Source organism: Olea europaea, chromosome 3 (genome assembly GCF_002742605.1).
Source record: "Olea europaea var. sylvestris chromosome 3, O_europaea_v1, whole genome shotgun sequence".
Taxonomy (NCBI): domain Eukaryota; kingdom Viridiplantae; phylum Streptophyta; class Magnoliopsida; order Lamiales; family Oleaceae; genus Olea; species Olea europaea.
This window is the reverse complement of record NC_036239.1, coordinates 624,996-647,518: the sequence shown is the minus strand read 5'-3', so window position 1 is coordinate 647,518 and position 22,523 is coordinate 624,996. Positions and strand designations below refer to the sequence as shown.

The 22,523-nt window shown below is 32.3% G+C and overlaps 2 protein-coding genes across 5 annotated transcripts in view; one reads left to right on the top strand and one right to left on the bottom strand.

Annotated features, from left to right (window-relative positions):
- LOC111380678 (squalene synthase-like) overlaps nucleotides 1-14,178 on the bottom strand; it is a 32,393-nt gene extending 18,215 nt beyond the window's left edge. For 2 of the 4 annotated variants that reach the window (XM_023004314.1, XM_023004308.1), the window contains exons 1-9: nucleotides 13,898-14,177; nucleotides 13,613-13,796; nucleotides 12,903-12,945; nucleotides 11,438-11,527; nucleotides 11,006-11,081; nucleotides 9,783-9,852; nucleotides 9,413-9,556; nucleotides 9,210-9,314; nucleotides 8,939-9,085 (exon numbers count right to left, since the gene is read on the bottom strand). In XM_023004314.1, coding sequence (XP_022860082.1) covers nucleotides 8,939-9,085; nucleotides 9,210-9,314; nucleotides 9,413-9,556; nucleotides 9,783-9,852; nucleotides 11,006-11,081; nucleotides 11,438-11,527; nucleotides 12,903-12,945; nucleotides 13,613-13,796; nucleotides 13,898-14,043 — 1,005 coding nt within the window. In that variant the 5' untranslated portion in view covers nucleotides 14,044-14,177. Of the gene's footprint in view, nucleotides 1-8,938; nucleotides 9,086-9,209; nucleotides 9,315-9,412; nucleotides 9,557-9,782; nucleotides 9,853-11,005; nucleotides 11,082-11,437; nucleotides 11,528-12,902; nucleotides 12,946-13,612; nucleotides 13,811-13,897 lie in introns of all 4 variants that reach the window. The other 2 variants (XM_023004320.1, XM_023004329.1) reach the window with 2 other exon arrangements.
- A 6,887-nt stretch (nucleotides 14,179-21,065) lies between these two features.
- LOC111391042 lies at nucleotides 21,066-22,016 on the top strand. The gene is made up of 2 exons (XM_023016184.1): nucleotides 21,066-21,381; nucleotides 21,541-22,016. Exons 1-2 carry the CDS (start codon nucleotides 21,066-21,068, stop codon nucleotides 22,014-22,016), a joined length of 792 nt encoding a protein of 263 aa, XP_022871952.1.
- The last annotated feature ends 507 nt before the right edge of the window (nucleotides 22,017-22,523 follow it).

The window sequence follows — 22,523 nt, the reverse complement described above, 5'->3', positions numbered from 1 at the left end:
GGAATGATAAAGAAAATGTGTCACTATCCAAGCGATTGGACTTGCCTCAAACAAAGTGAAGTTGTGACATGGGTTAGAAATCAGTTATAACATAAAATATAATTAGCCAACGTTGTGGAAGAAATGACTGAACTTTGTGATACTGGGAATTATCTATGATGGATTGTACTATATGATAACAGAGCATTACTGAACTACCTCAGGCATGATGTTTTTAAATATACCTCCTTGCAAATAAATTTTGACATTCCAGCACCCATCTTCTTGGTAGTATCCTTAATAACCTCCTGGTAACTGTAAAAAAAGGAGAGTTACATGGCACACACAAAAGAATGCATATTTTACACATCGAACTATTTATAGGGTAATGTAACTTCAGCAACCACAATACCAGTTTGCAGAAGCAAACAAATGTGAAAGATAAATACAGTTTTTTACTGAATTATGTCTCATATTTTCACTTCTGAGCTCTCCGAAGTCCAAACACTGTTCATTCAACATGATGGAAAATGTTTTATATTGGTCAAATTACATTTAAATGCAGATGTATAGGAAATTTTAGATGCCAAACGTGATTAACATGGGGAGCAGAAATCATGTGTCATGAAGCTTTCAACCAAAAGGCAACATATTTGCCTTACACACTGGAAATCAACTGAATACATATATCTATCATTCAAATTTACCAATCATATAATAACAACTAAGAAAATGGAGTGTGATAAAATCTAGTTAGTCTGTTTAGGATGCTCATTGATATCATTAAATAGATGTCTAGATGTTTCTTAGTATAACACTCGATAATCAAGAGATAAGGAAACTGAAAAGTTTTCTCTTTTGCTTTCGCCTCAAATAGGAATTTTGCCAAATTTCTGTCGCCCTTCGTGCTATTATGTGACCCTGGAAACTTTTTGCAAAATTTATATGGAGATCCTCAAATCCATTTGTTTAACTTTCCATCAACAAACTCACAAAGTATCCAAAACTCTGGCGCTCGGAAACCTATTGGGGTAGTCTAAGTATAATCAAATTTTCTAAGATCATACAACGTTAACAAGTTGACGCATGACAATCAAGGTACTCGATAGTTTCAGAAATAATTGTATATCATTTTGTATTAGCTCTAGAAAATATGAAACAATGACAATTGTTTCATTTTTTAAGACATGCAGATCAAATTGTAAATAAGTACATGATTTAAAATAAATTTGAAATCATCACGGAAGAAATAAATGCTTATGAAGGGAAAACCTGAGCCCAAGATCCATAAAAGCAGTGGAAACATGATAGAACTTGTTTAGGAGAACTCTGTAGTTCTTTGTACCACCTTTAAGAAAAAATACAAGAAGGATCAGGCAGCAAATCTAAGCATTCATATGTCAGAAGAACATAGACAACTTTTTATACACACAAAGTCCCCCATCCTCAAAAGAAAAGCAGCAGGCAAAGATTCAATGTCCTCGCTGACTAACCGACGACTTCAATTTCCATAAGAAGAAGATGCACAAGGGTTGAAAATGATGGAAATCAGAAAAGCCTATTCTGTTACCTCATCAAATATGATGGAACAAAATTAACTTACGGATCATCAAATCACAACGCATTCTTCAACGTGAAAAGTACAATAAGCAGAAAGAGAGTCAAACAGACTGTATAGGTAGAAACATTTAAAACTCACATGCAAACTGCAATTCTTGATCATATATGAGACGGTGAAAAGCCATCAGGGTAGGTACTTTAACCTCGGCAGAAATGCTTGTATCATCCTCTATCAAAAGGAATGAAATTAGTGTGAATAGAGGCAGCTAAGTCAAGGACTTCTAATGCAAAATGAAAGTATATTCTAGGCATAAAGGAAATAAAATCAATTAGAATAGAATTTTCTCTTATCTCGATTGATTGATTTTGGTAAGATAGTGAGTTTGTCTCATTTTTAAAAGGAAATTCTAGTTATCCTTATTAGTTATTTTCCTTCCTTGGTGTAATATAGAACCTATAAAAGGCCTGAGACACACCTGATTATTGAAATAAACTACAATCTCCCTCATTTTCTCTTCCTCCTCCTCCTTTCTTCTCTTAATTGCTCTTTTTACTCCCTGCACTCATCATCAATATCAAGTAAAAAATACTAGTTTGGAATACCATTAGAGCCTGAGTGTGACCTAATTCTTTCTATGTTAATGTCAAGCCAAGCTCAACGCCATTTTTCCCTTCCCTTTTTCCAGCTACATGACCTCCACCTTCATCTCCTATCCCCTGACCCACTGTCCCGGAGCTGCCGTCATGGCTAATTTATTGTATGGTTGGCAAAGCTTATATTATTTATTTCTAACGGGACATTCCATGGGATTCATGACGTTTATCCACTTTCTACAAAAATCTATGTCAAACATACTGTTAGAAGTGTTAATTTATAGTTTCTTGAATTCCCGTAATTATTTGTATTTTATTCAATATTTTCTTTTATTTTAAATTTTTGTTATTTATATAGTTCTAAGTTTTTATAATTTGTATAAATTATGGGTAGACATGTTAATTTCCACGCACCGATAAACAAGTGCTTGAATGAAACTTTTCTCTCGTTCATTACTTTCAAAAACAAAATTAGGCGACGATAGGTAATGTAATCTTTGTATTTATTTGTTTAAAATTTTTGAGTAAGCTAGTAATTTATTAGCTTCTTGAATAAGAAGAATAAGCAAGCATAGTTCAATTTGCTTACTGCGATAGTGTTTCCATTTGATTTAATTTGAAATCCTAGTCTTGCATAATTTTTGTTTTTGTTTTATTTCCAGGTATGTCAAGAGGTTGAGGACAAGCAAGGATCGAAAAGTAAGACAAACTGCATGCTTGATGTTGCAGTAAAAGTATCGCCATCACAGAGGGGAAATGTGAAGCTGGATACGTCTCAACATCGAAACAGTCTTACTAAACCTTACATTTTCTTAAGGACATTATCATTTATAAATGAAACTAATCTCACTTTTGATTAATAATTAAATTATGTCAAATGACTATTACGAAATTGACAATTGTCTACATATTTAGAGGAATCATGTGTGCACTTTTAGTGTAATTAACATGTGGAAAAAAAAAAAAAAGAAACTCGTGTATAGTTAAAACATACCGATGTGGTCAAGAGCGTAAAGGGACAAATAGAGAACACATACCTGTCAAGTGTAAGAAATTTTACACAATAATCATTCTTCACATAATGGAATATACAAAGAGGCGAAATTGATATTGAATATACTACTCAAGTCTGCAGAAAAAAAATGTAACTTAACAGAAAACATGTAGACAGTTTACTAAGCGATAAAACTCAATGCACCTTTTGGTTTTCATCGAGATTGACAGAGTCTGCGTCGATTTTTTAAGATAAGGGAAGACTTTGGCTGCTTATCCATTTCTACCCTGCATGTTAGTTTTCCCATGGAACCCACCACCCTTCTTACCCTCACTTTACTAGGCAGGGTCAGTTCAAATTAAACTGGTGGAATGGGTTTGGTGGTGACACCGATGGCAGTTTCTTAGATTAACTGGGCAGAAAGTTAGAGGATATAGTGGCATCAGAAAGTTAATAGTGGAAATGTTTGTGCACTTTTTTAGAAGTCAAAGGTGCAAATATACAGTCTTTTGTAAACATTCAAATACACCATAGGTTTATATATATAAAAAAAGCTTTTCCTAAATGCAGTGAAACTCACAAACAAAGCATCCAATTAGGCACACGATGACGTGAAACATTATTCGAGCACATGAAATGTAGTATCCTTTAAGAGAGGAAGGTAACTTACAGCATTACGAAGATCTATATCAAATTGATGAAGGATTAAAGCGCCGAGATTGAAATTGTTGCGTAAAGTCATGTAACAAAATCTCCAGTGAGGCACCGGAGGTAATTGCTTCTCTGCATGTCTCACCACCATATTAATCTCTGCCATCCTGCTGAATTCATGTTGAGGATTTCTAGATTTCTCCCTGAAATTTCCAAACTCACCGACAAAAGAAAAACAAAAGCATTTGAGTAACGGACACAAAAGATAACAACTAACTGAAAATTGCTTACAGATTCTACTCACCAGTTGACTACTATTACTTCTGGGTTTTTATGGGACAAGGCTGGAACCATTCTGAGGGAGCTCGAGAAGTATGAGACCCCCGGTGCCACAAATCTAGGGGTGGCACTCGACGGGAAGCTCCCCTGTAAAAAGCTCAAGGTACTCATTAGCTACTGTCAACAACTTAGTCTCCCTACAACTGGATATATACCGTAACACTGTTAAGTATTTGGCACAAAAGCTGTAACTTAGAATGCTTTTGACCCTGCTATTCATTATATAGATGAAAAACATTGTTTATTGAATGAAAGAGAAGACCAAACAATCATTATATAAATTGATTATAAAATCCGAGTGGTTTGGTTTTAAAATATAAAAAGAAAAGTTGTTAGTTGATATATCTTATCAAGATTTGGTATTTTAAAGGAAACAACCTCAACAACCAAGAAATCGTATCTATTACAAATTGGACTTTTAAATGAAACAACCATCAACATCAAAGAAATCCTATAATAGAACATCCATCATCTATATCGTAAAATCTCATTTATATTTGAAGAAAGATGAAAGATAATTTTAAAAATCTTATATAAACTATATATTTATTATTGAATATAGTATAAATAATATTTAAGATGGTGTTTTTTTGTACTTAGTTTCCGTTTGGTTCTCATTTTTTTTAAAATGTATTTTTTTCTCTCTTCTTTTTAACCACACATTTTTATTAAAATAATATTACACGTAAATCAAAAAAATTTCTTATTTTTCAACCACATACTTCCCATTAAGTTACTATTCTAAAATGCATTTTTACCTAAAAATGGCAATCAAACCCCCCCTTAGTGTTTTTTTTTTTTTTGTGTTGTCTGCAACTATTAGATGGTAATGGCACTCCAACTATTATCCAAAATGTAGAACGTCACTCCAGTCTTTTTTGCTACCTAAAACGGCACTACAATCGTTATCTACCATGGTTTGATTTTTCCTCAACGAAACGATCACTAATAATGGATTCCTGACATAAGTAACACGGAAAAATTGACTATGTCAGAAAGAACTATTGAAATGACATAGCTTTTATATTATTGAAATGGTGAAATCACAAGTCGTCCTGCTCATACGTGTCAATTAAATTAATGAGCATATTTCTCAACTTTTATTACAACGTAAATAAGTTCAACTTATTATTTTTAAGGCGCACATGGGTTGTGGCTAGTAGTGTTTACACATGTAATAGCACATGTACTATTTTCATGTCCAATAACGATACTTGTATTGTTCAAAAGTTTTTACTTATATTTAATTTTTTTCAACAAAACAATATCTAAAAAGAACTCCATAATGTATGTAATATAGAAATGTTGAGTATATCATAAAAAATGGTTGAAATGACACAACTTGTATGTTATCAGAATGATGAAAGCACAAATCATCTTAATCATATGTGTCGATTAAGTTAATAGGAATATATCTTAACCTTTCACACATTTCATGTGTATATTAAAATGTAAACAAGTTTCATTATTATTTCTTGAGACGCAAAAGGAACGTGACTGTTTATATTTGTGTTTACAAATAGAACGATACAATGGTCATTTTCTTCTTAATAAAGTCACTTGTACCGTTTTGTTGTATTGTTGAATATTTTGATTTATTTTCAACGCAACGTCCTCAAGAATTAAACCCCCTAACGTGCTTAAGATATAAATGTTGATAACGTGACAAAGAACGTGTAACGCCCCAAAACCATTTTCATCTTTATTGTTTTATTCTTTTATAAAAATAGACTCAACGTGTTACCAAATTCTTCTTTATTTAATTTAAGCGGAAATATCACTTTTATTAAGGGTTGAAATTCGAAATTGTGATTGATAATTCGATAATGATAAAACATCAACTTAAGTAAAATTTTCGTATTAAATATAATTCTTGAAACCCCATTCCAAACTATTAATTTAAGATTTAATATAAAATGTTTAATGCTGGATCTCTAACAATGTTAAATAACGTGCATTAAAATAAGATATTATTCAAATAAAAGTTGACAATTATATTTTCTGAAACTTTATTTGACAACCCCATAAGCATCACTCAATCAATCTTCCACGTGTCTATACAACCTATTTTAATCTGAAATTTTAGTAAGAGTGAATATTTTGAAGACATTCAATAAGAATATGTGCATATTCTTATTAACATGATATAAATATAAAATTGACATAACATATCGATATTTCTAAGATTTTGAGTTTAAGGAATTTCTGAAAATTTCCTATATTCCATAGGATTTAACATAACCGACCTAAAGATCCATCCCATAGGATTTAATATAGTTGACCTAACGGTCTATGCCGAAAGATTTAACATAAAATTTGATTCGAATGCTTTATAGTATTTCATGCCAAAATTTATATAAATATCAAGAAATAAGAATTTACCACTTTACACTATATATTCTTACCTCAATTTGATAATAAATAAATCTGAAAATGGCTTGTGAATAAGATAATATCTCTTTGTTAATATGTGTGTTTTCACGTGAGAAGGTGTACATGTAAAGGGCAAAAAACATACTTCTCACACATTATATATATATATATATATATAGGAATACAAACCATCACACGTTAGGGGGAATCAACAGGTTGATTAACATATTCTTTATTTCAAATCAATAATGGTGAGTGTGGAAATTAGTATTCATTGATGGAATGGTTGTGTAAAAGCTGAAAAGATTAATTTAATATATTTATTAGAAAAATTATTGATTTCGCGGTTTTCAATTTTCAAGAAACGGCCCATTCTCTCATTCTAATATATATATGTTTTTTTTTTAATAAAATATAGGATTAGGGTAATTTTCTTTCTATCAAGATAACTCTAATATAATCAATCCAAAATTATTTCTTCTTGAGCCAATTTATGTTATTTAACACGAGCTACAAAATGAGTATAATATTGATATATTTTTATTAACTTTTGAAATACTTAAATATTTGACCCAAATAACTTACAATAATTTCAAAAAATTATACGTATGCAAAATAAATCATTTATACAAATAAGTGGTTCGTGTTTATCACTTCAACTTTCAGACTTAGTGTAACAACAAACCTAGACATGGATTATTTCATTTGCTAAATTATCAATATTAAGTTTAGGTCCATATGAAAATAAGTAAGAAAAATTTGAGGTGTTACAGGACTTTTGTAAATATCATGTCTATTTTACAACCTAAATGAGTTCAACTTATTAGTTCCCAAGACAAGAACGAGATGTGGCTGCTTATAATCGTGTTTAAAAACAAAGCCCAAAGGACAAAAATGTCATTTTCTTCCCAGTAACGACACTTTTGTCGTTCAGTTGATTTCTCCTGTATGTTAATTTATTTCCACCATAAAGGCGTCAAGCATTGGACCTCCTAATATGGTGTAAGATAAAAATATTGGTTACAAAACAAAGAACGACTGAAATCGGTTGGTACATTATTTAGTAGAGATCATCACCAATTTAGGTAGTAGTGGCTCCCTAATTGGTTGCTATATTTTAAGAATTGGCCCTTAATCAATTGCCTCGACAGGAAAATCATTGGTCGATGTTTGAGAAAGAGAGAGATAATTCCAAACCTTTGAAGATAATGGTCTCTATTTTTCATTATTAGTTGAACAATATGTGCATGAATTCATGTTAAATTGTCACGCGATCCAAGTGTGGCTTCCTAAAACTTAACATATTAGAACCACATGATTATTTAACATAAAATTGGAATGCTTTCGTTGTTGAATACTGATTTTACTATCATAATAGAAGGTTGATGATATTTTACGTTTTAACGATTGAGGATAAGTTACTGGCACAACAATAATTGAGGAGCATATAGTGACTCTAAATAAGAATGACAATATTCACCCATCTACGTGACAAAGGGTCATATATATATATATATATATATATATATATATATATTGTAGTTTTCAACTATACAATTATCTTTTGCATATTTTAATCAACATTGGGAGATATGTTTAGTTGATGTCACATGTTCAAAATAGATATTTGGATCATAAGAAAGATCGTCCTCCATGGTATGTGCTTAGTCAGATGACATCCAAGGTTCAATACATGCAATTGATCAAGATAAAAGATAAACCTCCTCAGAGTATGAAGTTCTTGTCTACATCGTCGGAGTCGAGTTCTCTCAACCGGGGAGAAATGATGCAACACCATAGGAGATAATTAATTATTTAGTTTTTCGATTTTTATTCGTATTTTAAGAAACATGATTAGATTATGATTTAATAACTTTTATAGAATCTCTTTACTTAGTTATGATTTTATTAAACTCTATATAAAGGGGGTTATGCGATGTAATAAAAAAAACCTTTGATTATGAAATGAATTGATATTCTCCCCCTATTTCTCTCTATTCTCTCCCCCTTCTCTCTTCTTTCCCTCCTTTCTCTTCTCCCTCTTCATTTTCCCCTTCTCTCACAATTATCCTATTACAGCTGGCGCCAACTAGCCTCATGCAATCTACACCATCTTTTAAGTCTTAACAACCACTAAACCATTGGTAACAATAAATTGAAAGTTGATTCAAGATGGTGTGGAAAGGATCCTAGTTTTCCTTTCATACTTGTTACCCCTTAAGCTCATGAAAGCAAACTAAATGATGCGATCTCGTGACAAGCAATAGCTAGAGACTACATTCAATTCATTTTTTCTCTCATGACAACCATCATCATACAATAAAAGCTTTTTGAATAAGATTTTTAAACGAGTAAACACTAAAAAAAAAAAGGTCTAAAATATCTCATAATAAAAACGAATATACCTGTACTCTTGCAAATCTTATATCATAATAAAAATGAATATACCTGTACTCCTGCAATACTCCGAAGGATAACTGGATCTTGCACAGCAGAAATGTCCTTTAGGCAATCTTCAGCATGTAGCAACGCATTTGTGACCATGTCATTCAGGCAGTGTAATGCCTGGATGGAGTTCTTCTCATATTTGAAGTCCTATGATGCGTAAAAGATAACTGTCAACAACACAACTTGCCCTCCTTGATCTAGCAGAAAATCTATGTTGCAACTTAAGCACCAGTAAACTAAATTTAAAATGAAGTAATGAAAATAAATGTACCTCAAGTCTAACAGTATACTTGTTCCAAATTTGTCGAGGCCAAAACCTTCGTGGTTTCGGTGTCATATTGATATCCTCCAAATAGTCTTGGATAATATCTGCTTTCTGCAATTATTTCAAAGGAACAAGATGGGCTTTCTATTATATCACGAGTTCTCAAAGACATTGCTGGTATCGATTGCTACACATAATGTAATCAGTACCTGACCAAATACAAATGATGTGTGGAAGAAAGTACCAGGAGGCAAATCTTCTATTCCAGAAGCATGGAATAGCTTCGACAACCCTAATCCAACAAGTCCAGATACATAGTGGCAGTATTCATCATAATCATCAATTGTTTCTATCTGGAATGATAAAGAAAATGTGTCACTATCCAAGCGATTGGACTTGCCTCAAACAAAGTGAAGTTGTGACATGGGTTAGAAATCAATTATAACATAAAATATAATTAGCTAACATTGTGGAAGAAATGACTGAACTTTGTGATACTGGGAATTATCTATGATGGATTGTACTATATGATAACAGAGCATTACTGAACTACCTAAGGATTGATGTTTTTAAATATACCTCCTTGCAAATAAATTTTGACATTCCAGCACCCATCTTCTTGGTAGTATCCTCAATAACCTCCTGGTAACTGTGAAAAAAGGAGAGTTACATGGCACGCACAAAAGAACGCATATTTTACACATCGAACTATTTATAGGGTAATGTAACTTCAGCAACCACCATACCAGTTTGCAGAAGCAAAATAAATGTGAAAGATAAATACAGTTTTTTACTGAATTATGTCTCATATTTTCACTTCTGAGCTCTCCAAAGTCCAAACACTGTTCATTCAACATGATGAAAAATGTTTTATATTGGTCAAATTACATTTCCTATGTTTGATCCTCATTAAATTCAATTATATTACATTCCATTTTTCTCTCTCCTATTTTCAACCACACAATCTTCAATAAAATAATATTACATGTAAATCGAAAACTTTTCATTCTTTTTCAACCACTCATTTTTCTAAGAAATATTATTCCCCCCATTTTCATTTTCAGGTAATGGGGGTCAAATGGGGGCTAAATGCAGATGTATAGGAAATTTTAGATGCCAAACGTGATTAACATGGGGAGCAGAAACCATGTGTCATGAAGCATTCAACCAAAAGGCAACATATTTGCCTTACACACTGGAAATCAACTGAATACATATATCTATCATTCAAATTTACCAATCACATAATAACAACTAAGAAAATGGAGTGTGATAAAATCTAGATAGTCTGTTTAGGATGCTCATTGATATCATTAAATAGATGTCTAGATGTTTCTTATTATAACACACGATAATTAAGAGATAAGGAAACTGAAAAGTCTTCTCTTTTGCTTTCGCCTCAAATAGGAATTTTGCCAAATTTCTGTCGCCCTTCTTGCTATCATGTGACCCTGGAAACTTTTTGCAAAATTTATATGGAGATCCTCAAATCCGTTTGTTTAACTTTCCATCAACAAACTCACAAAGTATCCAAAACTCCGGCGCTCGGAAACCTATTGGGGTAGTCTAAGTATAATCAAATTTTCAAAGATCATACAACGTTAACAAGTTGACGCATGACAATCAAGGTGCTCGATAGTTTCAGAAATAATTGTATATCATTTTGTATTAGCTCTAGAAAATATGAAACAAAGAAAATTGTTTCATTTTTTAAGACATGCAGATCAAATTGTAAATAAGTACATGATTTAAAATAAATTTGAAATCATCACGGAAGAAATAAATGCTTATGAAGGGAAAACCTGAGCCCAAGATCCATAAAAGCAGTGGAAACATGATAGAAGTTGTTTAGGAGAACTCTGTAGTTCTTTGTACCACCTTTAAGAAAAAATACAAGAAGGATCAGGCAGCAAATTTAGAGCATTCATATGTCAGAAGAACAGAGACAACTTTTTATACACACAAACAAACTCCCCCATCCTCAAAAGAAAAGCAGCAGGCAAAGATTCAATGTCCTCGCCGACTAACCGACGACTTCGATTTCCATAAGAAGAAGATGCACAAGGGTTGAAAATGATGGAAATCAGAAAAGCGTATTCTGTTACCTCATCAAATATGATGGAACAAAATTAACTTACGGATCATCAAGTCACGACGCATTCTTCAACGTGAAAAGTACAATAAGCAGAAAGAGTGTCAAACAGACTGTATAGGTAGAAACATTTAAAACTCACGTGCAAACTGCAAATCTTGATCATATATGAGACGGTGAAAAGCCATCAGGGTAGGTACTTTAACCTCGGCAGAAATGCTTGTATCATCCTCTGTCAAAAGGAATGAAATTCGTGTGAATAGAGGCTGCTAGGTCAAGGACCTCTGATGCAAAGTGAAAGTATATTCTAGGCATAAACGAAATAAAATCAATTGGAATAGAACTTTCTTTTATCTCGTTTTATTGATTTTGGTAAGATAGTAAGTTTGTCTCATTTTTAAAAGGAAATTCTAGTTATCCTTATTAGTTATTTTCCTTCCTCGGTGTAATATAGAACCTATAAAAGGCCTGAGACACACCTGATTATTGAAATAAACTACAATCTCCCTCATTTTCTCTTCCTCCTCCTCCTTTCTTCTCTTAATTGCTCTTTTTACTCCTTGCACTCATCATCAATATCAAGTAAAAAATAATAGTTTGGAATACCATTAGAGCCTGAGTGTGACCTAATTCTTTCTATGTTAATGTCAAGCCAAGCTCAACGCCATTTTTCCCTTCCCTTTTTCCGGCTACATGACCTTCACCTTCATCTCCTATCCCCTGACCCACTGTCCCCGTGCTGCCGTCATGGCTAATTTATTGTATGGTTGGCAAAGCTTATATTATTTCTAACCGGACATTCCATGGGATTCACGACGTTTATCCACTTTCTACAAAAATCTATGTCAAACATACTGTTAGAAGTGTTAATTTATAGTATCTTGAATTTCCGTAATTATTTGTATTTTATTCAATATTTTCTTTTATTTTAAATTTTTGTTATTTATATAGTTTTAAGTTTTTATAATTTGTATAAATTATGGGTAGACATGTTAATTTCCACACACCGATAAACAAGTGCTTGAATGAAACTTTTCTCTCGTTCATTACTTCAAAAACAAAATTAGGCGACGATAGGTAATGTAATCTTTGTATTTATTTGTTTAAAATTTTTGATTAAGCTAGTAATTTAGAGGTAATTTGTTAGCTTCTTGAATAAGAAGAATAAGCAAGCATAGTTCAATTTGCTTACTGCGATAGTGTTTCCATTTGATTTAATTTGAAATCTTAGTCTTGCATAATTTTTGTTTTTGTTTTATTTCCAGGTATGTCAAGAGGCTGAGGACAAGCAAGGATCGAAAAGTAAGACGAACTGCATGCTTGATGTTGCAGTAAAAGTATCGCCATCACAGAGGGGAAATGTGAAGCTGGATACGTCTCAACATCGAAACAGTCTTACTAAACCTTAATTTTCTTAAGGACATTATCATTTATAAATGAAACTAATATCGCTTTTGATTAATAATTAAAAAATGTCAAATGACTACTACGAAATTGACAATTGTCTACATATGCAGGTAAATCCATTAAGAGGAATCATGTATGCACTTTTAGTGTAATTAACATGTGAAAAAAAAAAAAGAAACTCATGTATAGTTAAAACATACCGATGTGGTCAAGAGCGTAAAGGGACAAATAGAGAACACATACCTGTAAAGTGTAAGAAATTTTACACAATAATCATTCTTCACATAATGGAATATACAAAGAGGCGAAATTGATATTGAATATACTACTCAAGTCTGCAGAAAAAAATGTAACTTAACAGAAAACACGTGGACAGTTTACTAAGATAAAATTCAATGCACCTTTTGGTTTCATCGAGATTGACAGAGTCTGCATCGATTTTTTAAGATAAGGGAAGACTTTGGCTGCTTATCCATTTCTACCCTGCATGTTAGTTTTCCCATGGAACCCACCACCCTTCTTACCCTCTCTTTACTAGGCAGGGTCAGTTCAAATTAAACTGGTGGAATGGGTTTGGTGGTGACACCGATGGCAGTTTCTTAGATTAACTGGCTAGAAAGTTAGAGGATATGGTGGCATCAGAAAGTTAATAGTGGAAATGTTTGTGCACATTTTTAGAAGTCAAAGATGCAAATATACAGTCTTTTGTAAACATTCAAATACACCACAGGTTTATATATATATATATATATATATATATAAAGCTTTTCAAATCCAGTTAAAATTGTCTTTCTCTTTTCCTAAATGCAGTCAAACTCACAAACAAAGCATCCAATTAGGCACACGATGACGTGAAACATAATTCGAGCACATGAAATGTAGTATCCTTTAGGAGAGGAAGGTAACTTACAGCATTACGAAGATCTATATCAAATTGATGAAGGATTAAAGCGCCCAGATTGAAATTGTTGCGTAAAGTCATGTAACAAAATCTCCAGTGAGGCACCGGAGGTATTTGCCTCTCTGCATGTCTCACCACCATATTAATCTCTGCCATCCTGCCGAATTCATGTTGAGGATTTCTAGATTTCTCCCTGAAATTTCCAAACTCCCCAACAAAAGAAAAACAAAAACATTTGAGTAACGGACACAAAAGATTGTTACTAACTGAAAATTGCTTACAGATTCTACTCACCAGTTGACTACTATTACTTCTGGGTTTTTATGGGACAAGGCTGGAACCATTCTGAGGGAGCTCGAGAAGTATGAGACCCCCGGTGCCACAAATCTAGGGGTGGCACTCGACGGGAAGCTCCCCTGTAAAAAGTTCAAGGTACTCATTAGCTACTGTCAACGACTTAGTCTCCTTACAACTGGATATATACCGTAACACTGTTAAGTATTTGGCATAAAAGCTGTAACTTAGAATGCTTTTGACCCTGCTATTCATTATATAGATGCAAAACATTGTTTCATTATATAAGTTGATTATAAAATCCGAGTGGTTTGGTTTTAAAATATAAAAAGAAACGTTGTTAGTTGATATATCTTATCAAGATTTGGTATTTTAAAGGAAACAACCTCAACAACAAAGAAATCGTATCTATTACAAATTGGACTTTTAAATGAAACAACCATCAACATCAAAGAAATCCTATAATTGAACATTCATCATCTATATCGGAAAATCTTATTTATATTTGAAGAAAGAAGAAAGATAATTTTAAAAATCTTATATAAACTGTATATTTATTATTGAATATAGTATAAATAATATTTAAGATGGTGTTGTTTTTGTACTTAGCCCCCGTTTGGTACTCATTTTTTTTAAATGCATTTTTCTCTCTCTTCTTTTTAACCACATATTTTTATTAAAATAATATTATACGTAAATCAAAAAAATTCTTATTTTTCAACCAAATACTTCCCACTCAAGTTACTATTCTAAAATGCATTTTTACCTAAAAATGACAATCAAACACTCCTTAGTGTTTTTTTGTATTGTCTGCAACTATTAGATGGTAATGACACTCCAACTATTATCCAAAATGTAGAACGTCACTCCAGTCTTTTTCGCTATGTAAAACGGCACTACAATCGTTATCTACCATGGTTTGATTTTTTCTCAACTAAACGATCTCTAATAATGTATTCCTGACATAAGTAACACAAAAAAATTGACTATGTCAGAAAGAATATTGAAATGACATAACTTTTATATTATTAAAATGGTGAAATCACAAGTCGTCCTACTCATACGTGTCAATTAAATTAATGAGCATATTTCTCAACTTTTATTACAACGTAAATAAGTTCAACTTATTATTTTTAAGGCGCACATGAGTTGTGGCTAGTAGTGTTTACACATGTAACAGCACATGTACTATTTTCATGTCCAGTAACGATACTTGTATTGTTCAAAAGTTTTTACTTATATTTAATTTTTTCAACAAAACAATATCTAAAAAGAACTTCATAATGTATGTAATATAGAAATGTTGACTATATCATCAAAAATGGTTGAAATGACGTAGCTTGTATGTTATCGGAATGGTGAAAGTACAAATCATCTTAATCATATGTGTCGATTAAGTTAATAGGAATATATCTTAACCTTTCTCACATTTCATGTGTATATTAAAATGTAAACAAGTTTCATTTTTATTTCTTGAGACACAAAAGGAACATGACTGTTTATATTTGTGTTTACAAATAGAACGACACAATGGTCATTTTCTTCTTAATAAAGTCACTTGTACCGTTTTGTTGTATTATTCAATATTTTGATTTATTTTCAACACAACGTCTTCAAGAATTAAACCCCCTAACGTGCTTAAGATATAAATGTTGATAACGTGACAAAGAATGTGTAACGCCCCGAAATCATTTTCATCTTTATTGTTTTATTCTTTTATAAAAATAGACTCAATGAGTTACCAAATTCTTCTTTATTTAATTTAAGCGGAAATATCACTTTTATTAAGGGTTGAAATTCGAAATTGTGATTGATAATTCGATAACGATAAAACAACAACTTAAGTAAAATATTCGTATTAAATATAATTCTTGAAACCCCATTCCAAACTATTAATTTAAGATTTAATATAAAATGTCGAATGTTGGATTTCTAGCAATGTTAAATAACATGCATTAACATAAGATATTATTCAAATAAAAGTTGATAATTATATTTTCTGGAACCTTTATTTGAAAACCCCATAAGCATCACTCAATCAATTTTCCACGCGTCTACACAACCTATTTTAATCTGAAATTTTAGTAAGAGTGAGTATTTTGAAGACATTCAATAAGAATATGTGCACATTTTTATTAACATGATAGAAATATAAAACTGACATAACATATCGATATTTCTTAGATTTTGAGTTTAAGGAATTTCTAAAAAATTTCCATATTTCATAGGATTTAACATAACCGACCTAAAGATCCACCCCATAGGATTTAATATACTTGACCTAATGGTCTATGCCGAAGGATTTAACATAAAATTTGATTCGAAGGCTTTATAGTATTTCATGCCAAAATTTATATAAATATTAAGAAATAAGAATTTACTACTTTACACTGTGTATTCTTACCTCAATTTGAAAATAAATAAATCTGAAAATGGCTTGTGAATAAGATAATATATCTTTGTTAATATGTGTTTTTTCACGTGTCGAGGTGTATATGTAAAGGGAAAATAATACTTCTCTCTCTCTCACACACACACACATATATATGTGTGTGTGTGTTAGGGGGAATCAATAGGTTAATTAACATATTCTTTATTTCAAATCAATAATGGTGAGTGTGAAAATTAGTATTCAATTATGGAATCATTGGAATGGTTGTGTAAAAGTTGAAAAGATTAATTTAATATATTAATTAGAAAAATTATTGATTTCACGGTTTTCAATTTACAAGAAACGGCCCATTCTCTCATTCTAATATATATATGTTTTTTTTTTTAATAAAATATAGGATTAGGGTAATTTTCTTTCTATCAAGATAACTCAAATATGATTAGTCCAAAATTTATTCTTTTTGAGCCAATTTATGTTATTTAACACGAGTTACAAAATGAGTATAATATCGATATATTTTTATTAACTTTTGAAATACTTAAATATTTGACCCAAATAACTTACAATAATTTCAAAAAATTATACGTATGCAAAATAAATTATTTATACAAATAAGTGGGTCATATTTATCACTTCAACATTCAGACTTTTAGTATATCGACAAACCTAGACATGGACTATTTCATTTGCTAAATGATCAATATTAAATTTAGGTTCATATGAAAATAAGTAAGAAAAATTCGAGATGTTACAGGACGATTAAAATGATATGGATCATATGATATCGAATTGATGAAAGCATAAGTTATTCTACTGGTTCATTAGAATTTAAGTAATGAGCATATCTCTCAACTTTTGTAAATATCATGTCTATTTTACAACCGAAATGAGTTCAACTTATTAGTTCCCAAGGCACGAACGAGATGTGGCTGCTTATAATCGTGTTTAAAAACAAAATGACAAAAGGTCATTTGCTTCCCAGTAACGACACTTTTATCATTCTGTTGATTTCTCCTGTATGTTAATTTATTTCCAGCGCAAAGGCCTCAAGGATTGGACCTCCTAATATGGTGTAAGATAAAACGATTGGTTACGTGACAAAGAACGATTGAAATCAGTTGGTACATTATTTAGTAGAGATCATCACCAATTTAGGTAGTAGTGGCTCGTTGCTATATTTTAAGAATTGGCCCTTAATCAATTGCCTCGACAGGAAAATCATTGGTCGATGTTTGAGAAAGAGAGAGATAATTCCAAACCTTTGAAGATAATGGTCTCTATTTTTCATTATTAGTTGAACAATATGTGCATGAATTCATGTTAAATTGTCACGCGATCCAAGTGTGGCTTCCTAAAACTTAACATATTAGAACCACATGATTATTTAACATAAAATTGGAATGCTTTCGTTGTTGAATACTGATTTTACTATCATAATAGAAGGTTGATGATATTTTACGTTTTAACGATTGAGGATAAGTTACTGGCACAACAATAATTGAGGAGCATATAGTGACTCTAAATAAGAATGACAATATTCACCCATCTACGTGACAAAGGGTCATATATATATATATATATATATATATATATATATATTGTAGTTTTCAACTATACAATTATCTTTTGCATATTTTAATCAACATTGGGAGATGGCGATTGCTGGTTATACGGATCACCTAACCATTTGATGCCAAAAGTTTGGTTAACTTGCAAAGATAAATCCTCTCATATGTTGTTTTCAAATTGGATTATTTGCAATTCACATGCCATATCTCTATCTCATAAAATTCGTGCAACGAAATTTTATTAAAATTGAAATTTGCCAATTTCATTTATGGCGTGACTTAAAGAGTTGTTTCGACTTGCATAAAAAGTTGCATAGTACAATGATGCACATAGAAATTTGTGACATTTTTTCTAATTCTTCGAATATTGAAATCACTTATACCTTAATAGAAGTTCAATGCCTTTCTATCCTTTGAAGATTTTTCCTAATTCTTCATGTTTTGATTAAATAGTTGCATTAGTAATAACTTTCACTGTCGCTGATTTTGATGAAGGGTGTTTACTGACTTAAATGTCAAAACCGATGATTACGGTCCATCCTCTTCGTCTTAGCTAAAAATAAAATAAAAAATTTAGACATGTAACCATAAAAGGGTAAGTAGTTGGGACATTATCGTAAAATTTAAAAAAAATAAAGACTCAAATTGCAGTCTTCCTTCTAAAAAAAGGGGACAAAACCGTGAAAACTGCATAATGTTTATAATTTATTATGCGCAACCTTTTTTTCTGGGCAAGGCAAATTAACGTCCCGTCTCTCGTAAAAACTCCATTCTTCTATCTGAAAACTGTTCAAGTCAGCAAAGGGACAACTTGTTCGACGTACAATACAAATTTATTGGGGTGCTGAATTTTTTATTTTATTTGACATTTTATTGATTGAAAAATGAGATTATTTTGAGTTCATAGCGTTGACGTCAAGAAATAGTTGTCATAGACATAAATATAAAATAAATAAAGATGGTTACAAACTTAAAATGTGTACGTTCTATTTTTCCTCATTTATAAAAAAGTTGAACCCCAACCTTGAGGGCCCCCACCGCCTTGTCCCTAGAGCTTTGTGAGGAAGGTAAATCGCGAGACGTGCCCCAACAGGTTAGGGAAGAAGAGCTGCTTGTACACTGTGCCTACAAGGAGTCCAATTCCATGTCTCAGGAATCTAACCCCACACTGAACTACCAGCAAAGCATGAGATAACCTCACTTTTGTCCTCTGCACCACTGAACTATGCCCCGAAAGACTATTTTTCCTCATTTATAAATAAAACTAGTCTTTGCCTGTATAATGCATATGCAAGGTTAATTTGGAGATACTGTTAGTGTGTTAAATATGTGAATTCTTATGAATCATATACTTCATTCAATGTTTGTTATGGCTATATTGAGTTAAATTTTTTTCTTGAGAATGCAAAGAGATAGTTATATTATTCCATAATATAAGAAATCATTTTACACGTAGAATAAGGACAATCAAGTTACTGGAAGAAGAAGACAAATAATACAAGTTTTGTGTAACTTGTGCAAGTATTTAAAATACAAATGGACCATAAAGGTTGATTTTTTTTTTAACAAGAAATGGAATCCTAAGTAAAGCTATGCTTGCTTCTCTTACCTATCTAATGCTTTTAGAAATTGAGGTACATTCATGCTTTCCCTCTCATCTAGCAACTAAGAAAGCATATAAAAATGAAAATAATTTAGACACAAGTTAAGCTCCAAAAATCACAATCTGACCAAACATAAATAAAGAAGAGAGAGATGGTATAGATATTAATTGCGAGATAGGCATGGACAAGGCCTTATTGTGTCTCTTCTAATGTGGTATGAGGCAGCCTCACACTTCCTGTTGTACTTTGAACAGCTACAACATGTTGAAAAGCTCACTTAGACTCCAAAATTCGTACACGAAGCTTCATGTCACCTTGCTCATATAAATAAAACATGATATAGATCATTCTGAAATCAAGGCTTGCAAATCTTGGAAATTGTTAAAAAGTATCAAAACTAACACATCATTTCCCAGTTGCAGGACGATTTCAGCAAGCTTTTCAACTCTATTAGCATGCCTAAATAAATTATAAAATGCACGGGATTTGTGGTTGATCCTCTTCCTCCATGTCTTTATTGGATGAGAAGCCATCCAATTACTCTCACCTTTTTCTTTATTTCCTTTTTTTCTGATGGTTCTCTATTAATTTGAATGTTAATATTCCTATAACAGTGATCCATTTAATTTTCGCTTGTTTTTTAATTTTTTTTGCCTTTGCTTTTAGGAGCAAAACTTCGTCAATTTACTTTAATTTTATTGTTCACGTCTCATCTCATATACGCAACCTTTTTTCCTTCTAAGTCCTTCCCAGTGATTCCTTTATATTCAGGGAAAAAAATCTTGTACTTTCATTATCAATTACTGATGTGATCCTTAAGCATATCACATTGGAACCTCATTAGAACACATGGCTCGCCGAGTAGATCGTCGTGGTATATTTGGAATCTCGAAACAAATTCCGGATGAATGAGAAATTGTGGACTAAAGTTGGAAGAAATGAAGTGTTGCAACTTTTCGAAAGGTGCAGATTTTGGCCAAGTGTTGCATCTTTTTTGAAAGGATGCATGTTTTAGCCCACACTACTTTATTTGCACCCTTTCGACATCTATAAATAGAATCCCATTGAGTATTCATTCTCCTCTTGCAATTCTCTTCTTTCTAATTCTATAGCATTTCATACATTTCCTTTGTAGAGGGAAAATTCTGTCAAAAGTTCGTCGATTTCTTGTGGTTTGAAGTGCTGCTACCAAAAGTTGTGAATCCATTGTATCTTGAGAGACAAGTGCCATTCACCATGAGCACCGTAGTGGGCCAATTTGTCTTAAGGAAAAAGATAACGTCTCGCCTTGTATTATTCTCTATTTCTACTCCTTCTTAATCCTTGTTTTGCATAACTTTTATACCGAAACTCTGTCCAAATTTTCATTCATATAAATTGTGTTTTGATCACGCTCTTGCGGGTTAAAACTGGTCAAACAAATTTATCAAAAACCAACCCTTACACAACCCTTTTTATAAGTCGTCTCCAACAATCTTAAAACAAATTTGTGTGTCTTTGTGGTTGGTTGTGGACAAACATTACTTTGTTTGAATAGTACTTTGTGTACTATTCCTCCATTGATATTATCATCATTTTGTTGAACTTTTGTTTGTGTAACAGAAATGACTACCATTGGGACTTCGTCAAGTCAAAATGGTTCCAATAATGTGGTACCACCCGTGGCCATACCGCTGCATAATACTACTATCCCACATGGGAAAAAGTCGGAAAAATTTGCAGGGGAAAATAATCGTGAATCGATTATTGCTTTAGATGCATGGAAACACTCGAACTTTCTATGCAAGAACTATATCCTAAACGCATTGGATAATACACTATATGGGGTGTATAGTTCAAAGGAATCAGCCAAGGAACTATGGAATTCTTTGGAGACAAAGTACAAAATCGAGGATGCCAGAACAAAGAAGTTCATTATTGGTAAATTTTTGGACTACAAGATGGTGGATTCCAAAACCGTAATTAGTCAAGTACAAGAGATTCAAGTTTTGTTACACGACATCCATGCCAAAAAAATGGAATCGAGTGAATCATTCCAAGTGGCTGCCATTATTGAGAAACTCCCTCCTATGCGGAGAGATTTCAAAAATTATCTCAAGCACAAACGTAAGGAAATGAACTTGGAAGAATTGATTGTGCGCTTGAGAATTGAAGAGGACAATCGAAAAACAGAACGGAGGCCGGTTGATCAAGATGGTGCAAATTTTGTTGAAATAGAATCAAAGGCAACAAACAAGAAACGAAAGGCTCCTAATTATGCACCGCAAAGAGACAATTTCAAGAAGGCTAAGAAGTCCAAAGGGATTTGTTACAACTGGGGCAAGACTGGACATCGTTCAAGTGAATGTCGAAAGCCAAAGAAGAATGCTCAAGCCCACATTGTTGCAAATATCACTCTATCTGATGGACTGCAAGAAATGAGTTTATTTGCAGCATTGTCCGAATGCAACATGATTGGAAATACTAGAGAATGGTGGATTGACACCGGCGCTACCCGCCATGTGTGTGCGGACAAGGGGACGTTCTCCAACTATCAAGAATTGAATGGGGAATAACTATATATGGGAAATTCTGCAAATTCCAAAGTTGAAAGACAAGGCAAAGTCACTTTGAAGATGACATCCGGGAAAGAACTCGTCCTCAACAATGTCCTACATGTGCTAGATATAAGAAAGAGTTTAGTGTCCGGATCTCTACTTAGCAAGAATAGTTTTAAACTTGTATTTGTATCCGATAAATTTGTGTTGTCTAAAAATGAGATGTATGTAGGGAAATGATACATGTGTAATGGAATGTTTAAGTTGAACGTTCTTACAATTGTATCGAAGCAAGTCGTTATGAATAAAATTATAAATTTCGTTTACTTGCTTGAGCCTTCATGTTTGTGGCATAGTCGATTAGGACATGTGAATTACAAATCGTTGCGCAAACTAATGAATCAAAGTTTAATTCCAACGCATAAAATCAATCCTAATCATAAATGTGAAATATGTGTTGAAGCAAAATTGGCTAAAACACCGTTCCATTCAATACAAAGGAACACAACCCCTCTTGAATTGATC

Excerpts from the sequence above, each read along its gene's own strand:
- LOC111391042 (XM_023016184.1), top strand. The coding sequence starts at position 21,066 with ATGACTACCATTGGGACTTCGTCAAGTCAAAATGGTTCCAATAATGTG. Across the intron at positions 21,382-21,540 it reads AACAAAGAAGTTCATTATTG|ATTTCAAAAATTATCTCAAG; the intron begins GTAAATTTTTGG and ends CTATGCGGAGAG.